At 47.7% G+C, this 16226-nt stretch overlaps 1 protein-coding gene across 1 annotated transcript; it reads right to left on the bottom strand.

Annotated features, from left to right (window-relative positions):
- Positions 1-11326: 11326 nt before the first annotated feature.
- Positions 11327-15330, bottom strand: LOC135395649 (uncharacterized protein K02A2.6-like). The gene is made up of 2 exons (XM_064626745.1): positions 15065-15330; positions 11327-14315 (listed from the first exon to the last, which is right to left on the bottom strand). The coding sequence occupies exons 1-2, from the start codon at positions 15328-15330 to the stop codon at positions 11327-11329; spliced, it is 3255 nt and encodes a 1084-aa protein (XP_064482815.1).
- Between the last annotated feature and the right edge of the window lie 896 nt (positions 15331-16226).

Genomic DNA, 16226 nt, shown 5'->3' on the forward strand with positions numbered 1-16226 from the left:
AGGCTTTGCTGTTTTTATGAGGGCCTTTTGCTTTTATTCTTGCTTCTTTTTTTCTGGGCCTTCTGCTTTTTTTATGCGGGAGGTACGGGTACGGGCTTGACAACGCAGGCCATGGTCGGGCATGTACGCGACCATATTTCACGAGGCTCGACAGCTGAATTTTCATGTCACTTTTTTCCCCATTGGGTATGGGATAGCATGGTATTCTCATCTGAGAACTATCACTTTTTATATATGATCATGCTTTTTTCGTGTAATGGGTCTGGATTTCACACGTGCACTCACACACATTTGTGGACGATTGGTGTGGCGGGCGAGCTGAGGGTCCTGCACGAGCGTCAGTTAGCTTAGGTGTTGGGATATGATTTCGTTCTCGTGAGAGTTCGAGAAAGGGGAACTAACACCCGGTGCATGCGCAATAGAGCAGAGATTAGTCTCTCTTGAACCTCAAGGTACATATACATATTGGCCACGCGCCACTGCGCGCTGCCTTCCCAAGCATGCAAACGCAGAGCGGCTTGCCAGCAGAGAAACACAGCCGATACGTTCGAGTGTACCTCCTCACTCTCTACCAATCAGCTGCGTCCTTTTCTTCGCTGCGCTTGGCTCTTTAGTAAATCTAAATACGCCTCCGTGCCCCGAGAACACATAGAGCAGAGGCGGGCTCGGATAGGGCCTGAGCATGGGCCCGGGCTGGAAATCTGTAGAAGACGTTGGGCTGGGTGCGGGCCGTAGCAGCCGGGCCTGGGCCGTGCACGGGCCTGAAAACTAGGCCCGTGAAGTGCTCTAACCTGTACGTCCATCAGTGTGACTTCGAAAAGTGTCTTACTTTCTATGTCTCTGGGACGTCTGGTAGATGTCAAAAGAAAGGAGGCAAGCGCACGTTATTTTTCGGAGACATCTAGGACACGTGACCCTTAGTGGCATGATGTAAGCAAACAGGGAAAAATTTTGGGTTTACTACATTATTTACTAAGTAATCACATTATAGACGGTAGCTTGAGTTAAAAACACGATATTTACCAGGATGGGGGTGTCTCGAACGTTATCAGCCCAGTAAACATATAAAACACCTGACGAAATGCAGTCCACTGCATTAAAGCTTGTGTCCATTAAAGCATGGTCCCTCGATAGCTTTCTGGTCATGCAGCTCCGCCAAAAAGTTGGCCTAGGGTTCAGGTTCAGGTTTGCTTAATCCCTTTCGAAACAGGGCAGGTATCTGCCCAAAAGGAGATACCACGAGCGAGGATCTAGACAAATTGTCTAGAAAAAAGAAAGGGAAGAAGAGGATAACACATCCGCTGGGTTGTTCGTGGGGTGTCACTAGTGTCGCTGCACAGTTGCACATACACCGTCACTGTAGTCGCTGTAGTCACTGGGATCCTGCTGGCTTCGATCGTCTTGGCCTCGGGATTCGGTGTTGGCTTTTTTAGTGTACAATGGTCGGGTTTACTTTCGGTTTCTAATTTTCAGAGAATGTCCGCTGAGGCGCAGTTCCTCAATCGCTGGCCGTGGCTGAGGCATGACTTTTTGTGTTAGGGCTCCTGGATTGTACTTGTGTGGCCTTATCCCATGCTAGTAGGCGTCGTTTTGTTTCATTGATGGTGCCCTTGTCTGCGTTGTCGAATCCGAGGGCGGAGGTAACAGGTTTTTGCAGTGCTGGTACATGTAATGCAGGGCATGATCTTAAGACATGTTCGAGATCTTCAATTTCATCGGTGTCGCATAGCGGACACGTTGGGGGGTCCCTCCCAAACAATTCAGATAATCTTTTCCTGGTCAGATTCGATCCTGTCCGAGCCTGAAACAGGAGTCCACTGGGTCGGTCTCCTTTGTAGAATGGTTCCGGGGCTGGTGCAATCTTATTTTGGCTATAGATGTTCATGCTCTACTTTTTCATCGTTGTAGTATGCCAATTATCTTCTTCATCCAATGCATCTCCTTTTTAACTGTGTTGTTCCACTCTTGTTCGGTCTGGCTTTATGGCGGACGGTGTCTTTGCTGTATATGCGGTCTATCTGATTTACTTTTTTAATCCACTTGGTGCGGAGGCCTGTGTCGCGCAGATGGCGAAAAACGTGGGTGATCAGTGTGTAGTCTGGTCTGTGGATGAGTCGTCCTAGAAAACGGGTTTTGGAGCGGGCTTCCCGGTAAGAGTAAGACGACCAGCCCATTTCGCCCTGGATAGCTGGGTTTGGGGTGGCAAATGAACCGTGTAGTATCCACTTACCAATCTCGCGTTGTTGTCGCTCCAGTTGCTTTAGAGTTTCACTGCTTAGACATATGACGTCGTTGGCGTAGGTGGCAATTGGTACGGCAGCCGTTTTCCAAAGCAGTCTACCCACTTCGTAAGGATGGTAGGAGTGTCGGGATAAGTTCCAAGTTTGGCCTTTTTTCATATTAATTTTCCTTATACGGTTTAACTCATGCTGGAGTAGGTAATCTTTCTTGTTTTCGATTTCGATACCAAGATAAGTGTATGCCTGCGTAGCTTGGACTTCGTAGCCCCGCAGATGAAGCCGTGCTTTGGTAGTTTGATTTCCGAAGGTCATCACGTTAGATTTTTATTTGCTGAAACGTATGCCATCGGAGCGTCCCTTTTCCGAGCAGATATTCAGAAGCTCCTGCGTGTCCTCGGTGTTATTTGCAATCAGAACAATATCATCCGCGAACGCCAGGGTGGTAATCCAAGTGTCTTCTACGCTCCCGTCTGCCTTTTGGGTATGCAAGTGCACTCCTTTTTGCGTGGAGTCGAGTGCAACGAGGAGGTCATTGATGAATATGTTGAAAAGGGTCGGCGAGAGGGGTCATCCCCGTCTTAAGCCGACCTCATGCTTTACTGTTTTCGATGTGAAATTTCCTATGTGGTATTTGTTTGAGCAGTCCTTGTAAATGGCTCTGATCAAATCTGTCATGTGCTTCGAAATGTCCACCGCATGCATTTTCATGAAGAGCGTGTTGTGTGGCACAGCATCATAAGCTTTTTCAATATCCAGAAAGGTCAGCTGTAAGTCCTTGCGTTCCGCTTGCGCTGCTTCAATAAGCTGGGTGAGAATAAAGATGTTATCACTTGCTCTCCTGTTTTTCCTGCATCCATTTTGTGTATCCGATAGTTTTTGGTCGCATTCGTTTTGTAACCTCTCTGCCGGAAGTGCCGCGAATAGTTTGTAGATATTGCTTTGCAATGCTATGGGCCGATATGAATTTAGTTCTTCTTTCGGTTTATTCTTGCCTTTATAAATTAGCTGGCTGTTGGCTTGTCTCCATTCTTCTGGTATCCTTTTGGTGTGCAGTACTTCGTTGAAGAGCATAGTCAATGTTTCAGTTGCTTTACGTTGCAAGGTTTTCAAGAATTCGTTGGGTATACCGTCTGGGCCTGTTGCCTTACCCGATGCAAGCGTTTAAATTTTATTTTCTACTTCTGTTACGCTGAAGTCCATTATGGTAGTTGTCACGCTTGTGATTTCTCCATTGTCTGTTGGAGTAGCTGCTGCTTGCCTCTGTAGGAGTTCCTGTTGTTGTTGTCTAAAGTAGATCGTAGGGAATTTTTCTATGTCTAAGGCCGAGGTGAGCAAGTTGTGGTCCTTGTCGTAGAATGCATGGGCTGGTCCACTTTCTGTTTGTTGGCTCATGCCTCTGATGTAGCACCATAGAGCTGATCCGGCTCTCTGACCCTTCTCCTTAATCTGTTCCGCAATTTTTTTATGAAAGGTCTGGATTTTATCTGCGACTATCAAATGTACCTTTTGTTTCTGTTCTTGGTATAGACGTTCTTCTGCCGAGAAATCTTTCTTTAGCCTTATTGCCAGTCTTCTATCTCTGTTGAGCTGTTTCCTATATTCGATTGCCGCCTTGACTTCGTCGTCGAACCACGGCTGGTTGGGTCTGCGCTTGGTCGACTTCCTTAGTGATGTTTTTCCGACAGTTTTGGTAGCTGCACTTTCGATATGTTCCATGAATTGTTTGTAGGTTATATGTGGTGCCTCAGGAAGGTTGGACTCAAGTAGTTCCGCAAATTTTTGCATGTTTTCCTCGTCGTGAATTTTCCACAGTTTACTCTTTTTTTGCAGATCGTCCGGGTTTTCTAGTTGGGGCTGTAGTGTTTGGACTTTTTATATTGAGCGAAGGTTTAAGAAGGTTGTGATCACTACCACAATTTGGTCGGCCCTCTTCATCAATGACAAGTTCCCAAGCGGTTGCTGGACTGTTACAGTATTCATTGACCAGGACATAGTCTATCGTTGACGAATGGATTCCCTTTGTCCATGTTGTTTTGCCTTCACATAGCGGTTCCAGATTTAGTATTTTCAATCGGTTATCTTCAGCTAGTGCACGTAGTTGATGGGCTGGCTAGGGACAACGGGAGCCGCGTGGTGGCGCCGCGATCGGAACGCGGTAGAATTATGGCGGGCCATAGTAGAATCTCCCGCTCGGGCCAGTCATGGGAACGGCAGATGCAGTGTTGTTTTTGCGCTTTTCCAAACATCCTACGAGAAAATTATTTGTTGCAATGGTTGCCTGCTGCATTGCAGCAGGCAGACTATAATCGAATAATCGTTTTCTGTTCGGCATTATTTTATGCGGAAAGCTGCTGCCGACCACTTCGAGTGGCACGAATGTATTGTCGCGAGTCTCCTATCTTCAAACCCTCAACCGGAGATTCTAGCGCAGTTTATGTGCATAGGGCACGGTGGTAAGGTGATCTGTATTTATGGTACAGTACCTTTTACAGTTAATTGCGGGCATTTGCTGCGCCCATGACGGCGCGCGATCGGCCGATCGCAATCACACCAGTCCTTTCACGAGGTACCAGGTGAGTTACTCTCAGTCGTTGCTGCGAAGCTGATGAAGACAAAAGTATAGCGTCTAAAGAGATCCCGACTGATAGACATGTCACAAAATTTAACCGCTGTGTCCTTGTCTTTCATCTCTTGTTTTAATCATCTATCGTGTCGACCTCATTTCTTTCACGAGACTGAAAGGAACCGCGACTATCCTTGCAACTCGAGTTGCTGGAGGTTGCCGGTGTTGGCCGACTGCCAAAAACTCCAAAGTTGCTCATAGTTGCTGAAAAAAGTTGCCCCGTGTGAACGCTGCCTTGGCATTTGACGCGATCGCTCGATCGCGATTACACGATTATTACAAATGTTGACATCCCTGGGAGCCAAATCAGCTCAAAAGCCCCAGTTGCATGAGCAATTTTCTTTCAGATTCCATCCATAAAAGCACTAAGTTTGTTGTTGGTGTCTACGGCACACGCTTTCTTTTTACGGGGCTGTTTCCCTGGCATCGTTGTCTGACGGAACGGCTGCAGTTTCGGCGTGCTCAGATACGACGGCAGCCGTCGAATATACGCGGCACTGAATCTTCGCGAAGCATTGACTTTCCACGCTTGTGCAGCACTTTATCGCCGTTGATGACGAGTTCGTAGTGCCATACGACATCGCTATGGTCAAAGTGCTTCTCGCAGACACGTGTCGGGGGAGTCAAAACTGAACTGCCCACCATCAATGCAATGGATGGCACGTTTCCACTTCTCACGCTTGTCAGAATACGCAGGAAAAGCGAACATGACTACCTTGCCACCCCTCGAATACCCAGAGCGGCACTTGGTAACACAACATGTCTCTGGAATGCTGCTAGCACACTGTTATAACGCGACAACAGCCGAAAAACGTGTACTGCAATGGGAGACGCAGGCGTCTCTCTCCCGTGTTCTGATGGCAGCGCCACCACGCGGGCGCTCCTGTCCCTGGGCAAAGCTTCCCCATAGAGTTACGGAGAAGCTGCGTGACCAGGAAGCTATCAAGGGAAAGCTTCAGTGTTTTATACTTTTGTTGTTACCTTTGCCAAGTGGGTCTTGACCCAACCCTCTACATTCTCCAACAGCCGTAATCGTCGTTACAAGCGTAGTACACCTCAGTGTGATTTCACTATATTTGCCGTATCTTGTACGCCAATAGAGGCTACCTCCATAGGTAGATCTCTTACTTGATGATCATTGGCGACGAATATCGCATCAAACATAGCATACATTAATAATTTATCAGAATGCTAACCTCGTAAATTACCTTGTAAAAAACCTGTACATTGTAAAGGGCGCCCAAGACCTGTTCTGCTCTTCAAGAGGGTGCGCCAGTACGCAGCCTACAAAGCCGCACGCGGCGACTTTCGTCAACTCTCCCGCGTATAGACGACCTGTACCTCTACGTCATTGATTACGTGACGCCTCCGCGCAAAGCATGCTGGTATGCACTATTAGCTTTATCAGCCGACGCGTTTTCCCCGCCTCTTGCCAACCGCGGCAAAATATAACATCGAACCGGTTCTCCCGTGACACCACATGCTTGTAAACAGAAAGTCGTCTATAAGGAGTATGCTGATACATGCGGTGCTGCAGCGTTCGCCATACTTTCTTCGCCAAAAATATTGTGGACGCTTTACGCGAGTTCAAGATGTTGAAAGCTATTTAGCTCCCGCCTCCAGAAAGGAAATCTGATCAACCGCGGTCTCCTAACTAGCGGAAGAAAGTGAGTCGCGACGAAATGACGCAAAGTGCGCGTCTTATAGGCCCGGTTTCACCAACGTCGATCACCATTTGGACAGAGATCAACTGTCTCTTAACGTGAATTTAACGCTTAACACTGCTTCACTAAAGGGAATTATTATCACTGAAACATTCATCACGTCATCAACTAACGTTTATAAAAAAGAATTGGGTGTCAAGTTTAATTTTTAGCAACCCTTGATCCCGTTTCAAAGTTAAACAGCATTGGTGAAACCGGGCCATAGAAACGAAAGAAATTGTGGTTTGCGACGTGACTTAGCACTGGAGAACACACTAACTTATTGTTGTGTACCCAGGGCCTCTTCCATTATTTGGATTTGTGGTTATGTTGACCCAGGGTTGACATGGCAAGATTTTGTCTGTTGCTCTCATCCTATCTTTGATGAAATTTAAAGCCTTTAAATGTAAGCTCAGGGAGTTTTATGGGATTTTAATGAATACAAGAACCTAAATATGACGCGAAATTGTACCACATCACTCATACGATGTAGCTTTTCCGAGGCTGAAGGAGAGCAACTTGCCAGCAGCAGATTTCTTTCTTGTCCAGAAAGCTCCTGCAGCGATAATATTGTGACCGACTCAATCAGTCAGTCCACTGTAGTGGCTAAGCGGGAAAAGTGCTCATATGTGTGATCTTCGTCTGGGGTCTCTCCGGCTATTCATACTTGCTTTACAGGCGGTCGCAACGTGTGAGCAGCATTGGTTGTGTTGCAGCCCAAAACGTTAAGCCCAAACGAAACCAAAGCCCAAACGCAACCCAAAAAGCCCCAAACTGCACATTTCATGTTGTATGTATACATACATCTTGATCAACGCACGACACGATACAGTGACGAGCAAACATCACCTCAAAACTGTACACAAAGTAAAGTACCACCATTGGTACTTTAAGGACAGTACTGAGTACCATACTGAAATCTAAACAAATCGCAAAGTACTTCAAGTATACTGAGCAATAAGCTGTGTTAGTGCAACGTGTTACTGTGCACCTGGCTTATCCATCTACTCAGTGTACCCTGTTCTTGTGGCTTCGGTGTAGCATACAAGAAGACATACTTTCACACATAAAAGCAGAAGCCATTGGTGGGAAGCAGTTGACGGAAAAATTTAAGTCAACAGAGCGTGATTGATTATACCATGAATGCCAGCGATTAAGCCGTTGAACTGGCGTGCACATGTAAAAACGCAGGCATGGGGTAACTTCAGACAGATTGCAAGAATAACCCGTTGGAGGAGAGAGCAGCGGTGGTGGTGGTGGTCGTGGTGCTGGTGAAAGGGCTCGCCGTTGTCGGCATCAGGGTGTCGGAGCGAACCGAAAACCGGAACCGAAAACCGCTATTTTGGTGCGAACCGGAACGGAATCGAAACCGTATACGTTTTTTTCGCTCAGGAGGGAAACCGAAAAATATATTTAACGGTTTTCGGTCCAAAATAAAACTTCGCCGGTTTCGACTACGGGTAGGCGAATGAAACAGACGCCGTGTGCTCTGAAGTCATGTCATGGGTACCATACGAGGGTTACGGTTACGGTGGAATGTATGTCGGTATACTATGACCCTTAGGCTCCCTTTGTAATGGTTTATCATTCACCCAAGGGGGCTGTATAACGGCTTCTTTATCGGTAATGTCGCGCAACGCGTCCCTTGCTTGAGAGCAGCTATGTTGAATACATTTACGTATACGCGAGGGCAAGCCCGTGCGAAGTGGCAACTCTTTTGTGGACAGGACACAAAGAAAATAAAACGGAGCCGTCGAGCGCGTTTGTGAGTGAAGGTGTTCCTCGATTTGCGTCGTACTCATGCGGTGGTGCTTGGTGGCTAGACAGTAGCAACAGACATTCGGATGGGACGCGATCGCTCCAACCCAGCAAGAAAGCATTTTACGTATGACATCACGACAAACAAGTCCGTTTGTAGCATGTGCTTCAAGAAAGGAGAAAGCCTATTTGAACAGACAGTAACCTACAGGAACCAGGAGCTACCAATTTCACAGCTGTCTATTAATATTAAATACCATGTATGCGGAATAAACGGGTTTACATTTTGTAACATTGATTTTTTTTGTGGGGATAAATATTCTCAGCAGAAGCGGAACCGGTTAAAAACCGGTATGAACCGTTATTTTTTTGCTCCGGAGCAGAACCGGTACCGGATCGTTTATGATGTAACCGGAACGAAAACGAGAACGAAAAACATTTCGGTTCGACACCCTGGTCGGCATCACATAGGTGGGCAACGTCATGACTAACGCCCTGGGGGAATGTGAGTCCTGGGCCGACTTCTGAGGGAACTGTGCCGACATATGTCTGAAAGCGTCTCAGGAAAACCCAGGAAAAACCCCAGCCAGCACAGCCAGCACCGGGATTCGAACCCGGGTACCTTCAGGACAGAGCAGCGCTAGCGTCACCCCTCCAAACTCGACATACCGTATTGAGCCAAACGGGCCCCTATACACCATCCGAATGAGAAACAAGTTTTGAAGTTGGAGGATGTAGGACGTGTAGCGCATGCCGCTCGAAGTTGCAGTGCTTACAACACTCTAATGTAATTGCTTGGTGCAACAGATCAGAGCGCATTGCCCACGGCGAGTTCACAGGCGCAGAGGGACAGACTCACGACAGACAGATTTGCAGACTCGCTGCTGTGACCCTATACGACGCGAACTCAAAGTATAGTTCACGTGGCTACCAGGTAAGCGTACAGACCCGATCAGGGAAACACGCACATTTAGTAGCTGGCTCTAGGGCGTGTGTTAAATTTTCATTTTCTTACAGGTATATGTCGCATATAACGGATATTTCACAAAAACCTCCTTGCTGAATAATTCTGATGCTTTCAGATAACTTGGCAAACATTTAGAGACATCGGCCAAGAGGTGAGCAGTGAGTGGCCCATTTGCATACGCCCATTAATTAAAGCTTTTATTTACCTAACAAGTATGTGGAACTGAGCCACTCCCTAGTCTGCTCTTTGCCTATGTCTCAAGAAGGCCAAAAAGAAAGGTTTCCCCAACTCCATCACGCATCAACTCAACCTAACCTTGTTCAGTAAACAGCGAATGTTTCGTTGCCTCGCACACATAAGGAGCGCGGTTCACGTGCTGGCGGTGGTTTGCGAGACCAACGTAATGTCGTATATGTCATCCGCCAGGAGTGCAGTGCACCACGATGTCACTTTCCCGGGGTTTGGGTTCGCCACTCGGTGTTCATCGCGAAGTAGCCACTCCACGATTCCTATTGGAACCACGACGACCTATACATAGCAGTTATCGTTCGATAGTAGCGTTGTCAAAGTAAGAAGGTTGAAGGAGGAGGACACTGGTGTCCTGTGCAATGTTCAAAAGAATAAAGTCAGGTTGGGAAACCGGATGATCACTCAGCTACACTCTAAGAAAGAAAGGAGTAAAATGGGGAGTAATTGCATCTTCTAGTCCCCTAGACTGCAATTACTCTCTATCTTAGTCCCCTAACCCCCTAGGACTTTTACATTTACTCCCTAGGACTGCAAATTGTCACTGAACATTGCAAATGGTCTTCGGAATTCAACAGTCTACGTTGAGTTTAAGTTTGATTGTAGAAAAAAAACGGAAGATATTGAATTCGTCACAGACGAATTCTGCTACTCCCTCAAATGAAATGAAATGAATGAAAGGAGAAAGAAAACTGCAAAGATGAAAAGGTAAAAATAGAAAGACATCACCCCTCCCGGTCACCGAACTGTACGTGCATATGCGTAGCTACGTCCCCTAGAAGTGAGCTGAAGTGAGCTGAAGTTAGCTAAGAAACTAACAGGAACGGGGAACTCGACGACACATGCCTAGAATGCGGTCCTAAAATACAGATACCATCTCACTGCTCACTATGAAGTTGACAAGAGCTGACAACGCCGCATCTCTCTTCCCGGGTTCCCATACACCCAGCACCTTGACTATATCGAATGTTCTATTGTCCAAGCGGTCTAGAGCAACCTTCAATGTAGCTGTCATAGTCCAAAGCGGCAACCGTCACAGCATGAAGGGGCATCTTGAAGTGTTTATTATACGTATTGCGTACGAACTACAAGTACAACAAAACATGTGCACACAGACGTGCAACGACGAGCGACGGACATGCTGGCATGCGTCAGCATGAATATGTGTCACACAAGGGATAGTCTGGCCCGACCGCCAACATCAACCAAGCGGCATAGGGGGCGCTAGTAACATGCACCCAACTAAATAGATACATGACATGCCCTTTTTTTTTTCTTTGCTAACAAACCCCTCAAGCTTTCTCTAGCTTTAAGATACTACATAAATATCAGTCCAACAAAAGTTAACACTGAAGTTAAGAAACAACTCCAACAATATTAATAACTCCAAAACGTACTACACCCAGTTCTCAGTAAACTCTCAAACACAAAAACTGCAAGTTTCTAGCCACAGTCATAACCCTGAAGATATCCAGGACGTCGCACAACTCTTCCAGACCTTGTTACGCGAACTCCAGGTTCCAGATGCACAGTTACAGTTTCCTTTTGAGACGACGCACCCTGTGGAGATGATACCGGCAGCCCTGCTGTTTCTGTTGGCTCAGCATCCTGTGTAGACGACGGCGGTTCGGCCTGCTCCAACAGGTTGTCCTGCTGTGGAACTATATAGTCTCTTGCGAAAGTGAATAATAATACTGCTCTGCGCTCCTTTCTTCCTCAGCGCCACAGTCCACCTTACGTGGCCTCAGATGATATCTATTTCTTCTACGGACACCACCACTTGACAACTTCACCAGATAGCTTCTTGGTTGGGGCCAACCTGTAGAACGACTGCAGCCATCCACTTGGTACCTCGCCTTACCCACACAGGTTGTCCTGCATCCAGTTGAGACAACTGGGCACTTCTTCTATCATACCGGTGCTGCTGCTTCTGTCTCAACTCTAGGCCTTTCTGATGGTCTTCGCAGGGGTAATTTGGCTTGTACAGGGTCGGAAGTGCTGGCAGCAATGTTCTAACTCTTCGTCCCATCAACATCTCGGCAGGAGATGGCAAGTGTTCTGTCGGTGTCGCACGATAATTAAGTAGAGCAATATGAACATCTTGTTCATCATCCAACGTTTTCGTCAAGGTGGACTTAATGGTCTGCACACTTCTCTCCACCAGTCCATTGGATCTTGGAAAGTGAGGGCTAGAGGTTATGTGACAAATGCCCCACTCCTTGTTGAAGGAAGCGAACAGTGCAGAATTAAAGGGAGGTCCATTGTCGGAAATCACCTCAGACGGAATCCCGTGGCGTGCATACACGGACTTCAAAAAGTTTATGACACACTTGGCGGTCACATTTGGCATTTCCTGCAACTCAACATACTTGGAATAATGGTCAATGACGAGTAGATAAGTTAATCCTTGGTGATAGAAAAAGTCAAGGGCAGGCTTCTGCCACGGCAGTGACGGTAAGGGTACACTAAGCAGTGTCTCTTGAGGGTTGCTCCTGTAGTTTACTTGGCATGTCGTACACTGTTGTACCTTGCTCTCAATGTCTCTTGACATTCCTGGCCAGTATAGGGCTTCTCGTGCCCGTATCTTGGATGCTACCATACCTCGATGACCTTCATGAAGTCTGTTTAGGGTATGTTCCCTGCAACTCTTGTGAATCACCAAACGTCTTCCTCGGCAAAGTAAGCCTTCCTTCACGTGCAACTCATCTCTGCAATCCCAGTACAGTTTTGCTCCAAGCTGAACCTGCTTACGACACAGTGGCCAGCCCTGCTGGCAATATCTAACAACTTGCTGCAACGTCTCATCTTTCGCTGTTGCACCTCTGATGGCGTCCAAAGTAAGTGACGATGCTTGCACAAGAAGACACAATGAGGCTGGTACCTCACAACTCGCCTCCCTAGTCACTTCCTGCAGTGGTGCCCGCAACAACGCATCAGCAACAGCAAGATCCTTTCCAGGAACATAAACAAGCTGCGCTTGATAATGTTGCAGTCGCAGTAACAGTCGTTGCAATCTCGGTGATATGGAGTCGAAAGGCTTTTGCGAGAGTCCGACTAGGGGCTTATGGTCTGTCTGTACTTCAACAACCCTACCATAGGTGAAATAGTGAAAATGCTCTGCCGCAAACACGACTGCCAAAAGTTCTTTTTCTATCTGTGAATATCGTTGTTGTGTCTTCGTCAGCGACACTGACGCATAGGCTACAGGGTGGTCATTTTGAAGAAGTACAGCGCCCAATCCATAAGAGCTAGCATCCACTGACAGTGTCACCGGACAGTTCGCGTCGAAGTATGACAACACAGGAGCAGTCACCAGAAGTTGCTTGAGGTGTTTAAAACATTGTTGACAATTTTCATCCCAGACCCACTCAACGTCTTTCCGTAGCAGCTGCCTTAGCACACGATTACTTTCTGACATTTTTGGAACAAATTTAGTGAGGTACGTCACCATTCCGATGAACCGTTGCAGCTGCTGCTTACTTGTCGGCACAGGATAGTCCGTAATGGCCTTCACCTTCTGTGGATCAGGCTCCACGCCTTGCGATGTCAGCACGTGGCCAAGGTACTTAACTCTTTGCACTGCTAGCTGTAGCTTTTCCTTATTAAGCTTCAGGTTTGATTTCCTTGCCACTTCAAGAACCTTTCGAAGCTGTTGGCAATGCTCCTCCATGTCTCGAGACGCCAGCAGAATGTCGTCAAAATATGGGTGAACGTCTGGAAGCTCAGCAAACAGTTGGTCCACAGACTGCTGAAACGCTTCTGGGGCACAGTTCAACCCATAGGGCATCACCAAGAAGCGATAACGACCGTAGGGCGTAGCAAACGTACATAACCGAGAACTTCCTTCATCCAGCTGCAGGTGGTGAAAGGCGTGTGATGCATCCATGACCGTAAATACTGTAGACCCGTGAAGTCTTGCAAACTGCCTTTCCTGTGTTGGGATCTGGTAATGAGGTCTCTTGATTGCCTCGTTTAACTTCCGAGGATCCAAACATACACGAATGTCTCCATTAGGTTTCGGCACAATTATAAGCGGACTGCACCAGTCAGTAGGCTCTGTCACTCTTGCAATGACACCGTCTCGTTCCATTCTCTCAAGCTCCAACTTGAGCTTCTCCTCTAAGGCCAAAGGCACTTTCCTGGGCGGTGAAATAGGCGGCTTCACATCTTCCTTTAGTATGATCTTATGAGTTCCTGGCAGTCGTCCAACACCTTGAAAAACATCTTTATATTCTGCAACAACTTGCTCTGGTGTCTCCCTGATACTCTCATGTCGAGCCACTTCACCTTTAACCTCGCAAACTCTCTTGAGAAGGTTGAACATCTGACATTCTTGAACACCCAGTATGGGCGACGACGACAAGTCGACGACCAGAAACGTCACAGGGCACGTAAGTCCATTAGCAGTGCAGCTCAAGACTGTCTCTCCGACCACAGTAAGCTGCTCCCCAGTATACGTTGTGACACGGCGTTGAGACCTTCTGACAAGAGGTCTAGGATTCCAAGCTCGGACAATCTCTTTTGAAATCACATTCACCTCGGACCCTGTGTCAAGCTTGCAGTTGAGAAGGTGGCCTTCTACTCTGACGTCTTCTGTCCAGAATGCAGACCCTTCAAGGCTGTCAACAGTCAGGACATCAAGGGACACGAAGTCGCCCAATGTCCCTTGCATATGATCACCCGTAAGAACGTGCAGTTGAGAGTCATGCTTGTTATGACCACGGTTGGGACAGTTTGGAACACAGGCCCTCACTTGATTAGGGTTACGTTGTCCTGCTCTGCAGACTTGCGCGAAGTGGTTCAATTTTCCACACTTTCCACAACGCTGCCCATACGCTGGACAGTTGCGAGGGGGATGAGTCCTGCCACACCTTCCACACGGTTCTGTCGTCTCTAACGGGCAACCCGTCTCCTGGGCATCCCGCACACGGTGGGCTCACCAGCCAAGGCCCCTCCGGGGGGACTACCCCACACAGACTCCGGCTCCGTGTTGCCCTGCCGGGGGGGGGGGGGATATGTTTATTAAGAAAAAAAGAAAGGAAAGGTTAGCCAGGCAAAGAGCCGGCTTGCTATTCCGAAAAAAAAAGGGGGAAGGGGCAAACGAAAAAGAAAAGGAAGGAAAAAGAAACCCCTGCCGGGGTTTCGTAGTTAGTCCTCTGCCTAGGCCTCTTCCACGCCAGTGTTTGTAGGCTCCTTTCTTTTGACCTGTCGTATATACAGTTCATCAACGTGACCCTCCTGGACGGTGACTGCTAGAGAGTGACTCTTTGAAAGTTCCGCGCTCTTGCTCTGAAGAACGACGCTTTGTAGTGTAATGGCGGCATCACGTAGCAAACGCTCTCGAAGGGCGCTATCCTTTATGCCAAGAACAAGACGGTCCTTGACATTGCGCTCGTACGCAGCCCAAACTCGTAAAGCTCCGCTTGCAGCTTGACTTCCTGAAGGAATTGATCAAATGGCTGTCCAGGCTTCTGACACAAGTTATTAAACACGAACGACGCATGCGTGAGATTCCTGTACGCCCTACTTGTCTAATGTGTCCCAAACGCTCTTCATCGTCCTCGCCTTTTCTTGAGCTTTGCCACCTGCCTCTGTTGTCTCCTCCTTTGGGAACTCCAACGTGCGTTCTTTTCCTCTCACATGAAGCAGAAGAGATAGCCGTGTTTCGTCATCTTCCTTGTGGTATTTTAGCGCACGTTCATACGTCTCGTACTCGCGGCGCCACTCCGAGCGTGCTTCAGCAGGGTTCGACGTAGTTTCAAAGGGGCGTACCTGCTTCAGGAACGTAGCCATCTTGTCAACCCTACTTGACAGTCAATCCTCGTTGTCAACCGGTCGACCCCACTTCTGGCACCATGTCATAGTCCAAAGCGGCAACCGTCACAGCATGAAGGGGCATCTTGAAGTGTTTATTATACGTATTGCGTACGAACTACAAGTACAACAAAACATGTGCACACAGACGTGCAACGACGAGCGACGGACATGCTGGCATGTGTCAGCATGAATATGTGTCACACAAGGGATAGTCTGGCCCGACCGCCAACATCAACCAAGCGGCATAGGGGGCGCTAGTAACATGCACCCAACTAAATAGATACATGACAGTAGCCCTTTGGGATGCACATCTTGTGCAGTGCATAACGATGTGTTCCGTGTTTTCCACAGATGCACACACTGGACAGTTTGCTGAACTAGCCCTACCGACTTTATGGAGAAACTGTTGACCATACGGAACGTTAAGGCGAAACCGATGCAAAAGTGTTTGTATAGGTCGCGGTATGCTGGACGGAACACGGAATTTCAGCTCCGGGTCAATCTGATGAAGCAAGGATGGCCGCCTGTCGACTTGTAACCATTGTCTTCTGCAAATGTCTTCTGTCAGCAATTTTAACATGTGCTTCACATCTGACGTGGAATATGTCACCGTGTGTTCCGTTGACGATAGGTGCGCTATATCAGCCATCTCATCTGCAGCTTCATTACCCCGTATGCCAACATGTCCAGGAATGCACTGAAGCAGTATGTCGTGGCCAGTATCTACTGCTTTCTTGTATGCGATGAGAATGTCCCGTACTATTGCGGCCATACAGCCACTTCCCAAGAATGATGTTATGGCTTGGAGGCCGGCCTTTGAATCGCAATATATGACCCATTGCGCGGGCTCCTGGCGTGCGGCCACATACTGC

This window comes from Ornithodoros turicata, chromosome 5 (genome assembly GCF_037126465.1).
Source record: "Ornithodoros turicata isolate Travis chromosome 5, ASM3712646v1, whole genome shotgun sequence".
Taxonomy (NCBI): Eukaryota; Metazoa; Arthropoda; class Arachnida; order Ixodida; family Argasidae; genus Ornithodoros; species Ornithodoros turicata.

Coding starts and splice junctions, on each gene's coding strand:
- LOC135395649 (XM_064626745.1), bottom strand. CDS start 15,330: ATGGCTACGTTCCTGAAGCAGGTACGCCCCTTTGAAACTACGTCGAAC. Junction 14,316..15,064: donor GTTTGGGACACATTAGACAA/GTAGGGCGTACA, acceptor GCAAGTCTGCAG/AGCAGGACAACGTAACCCTA.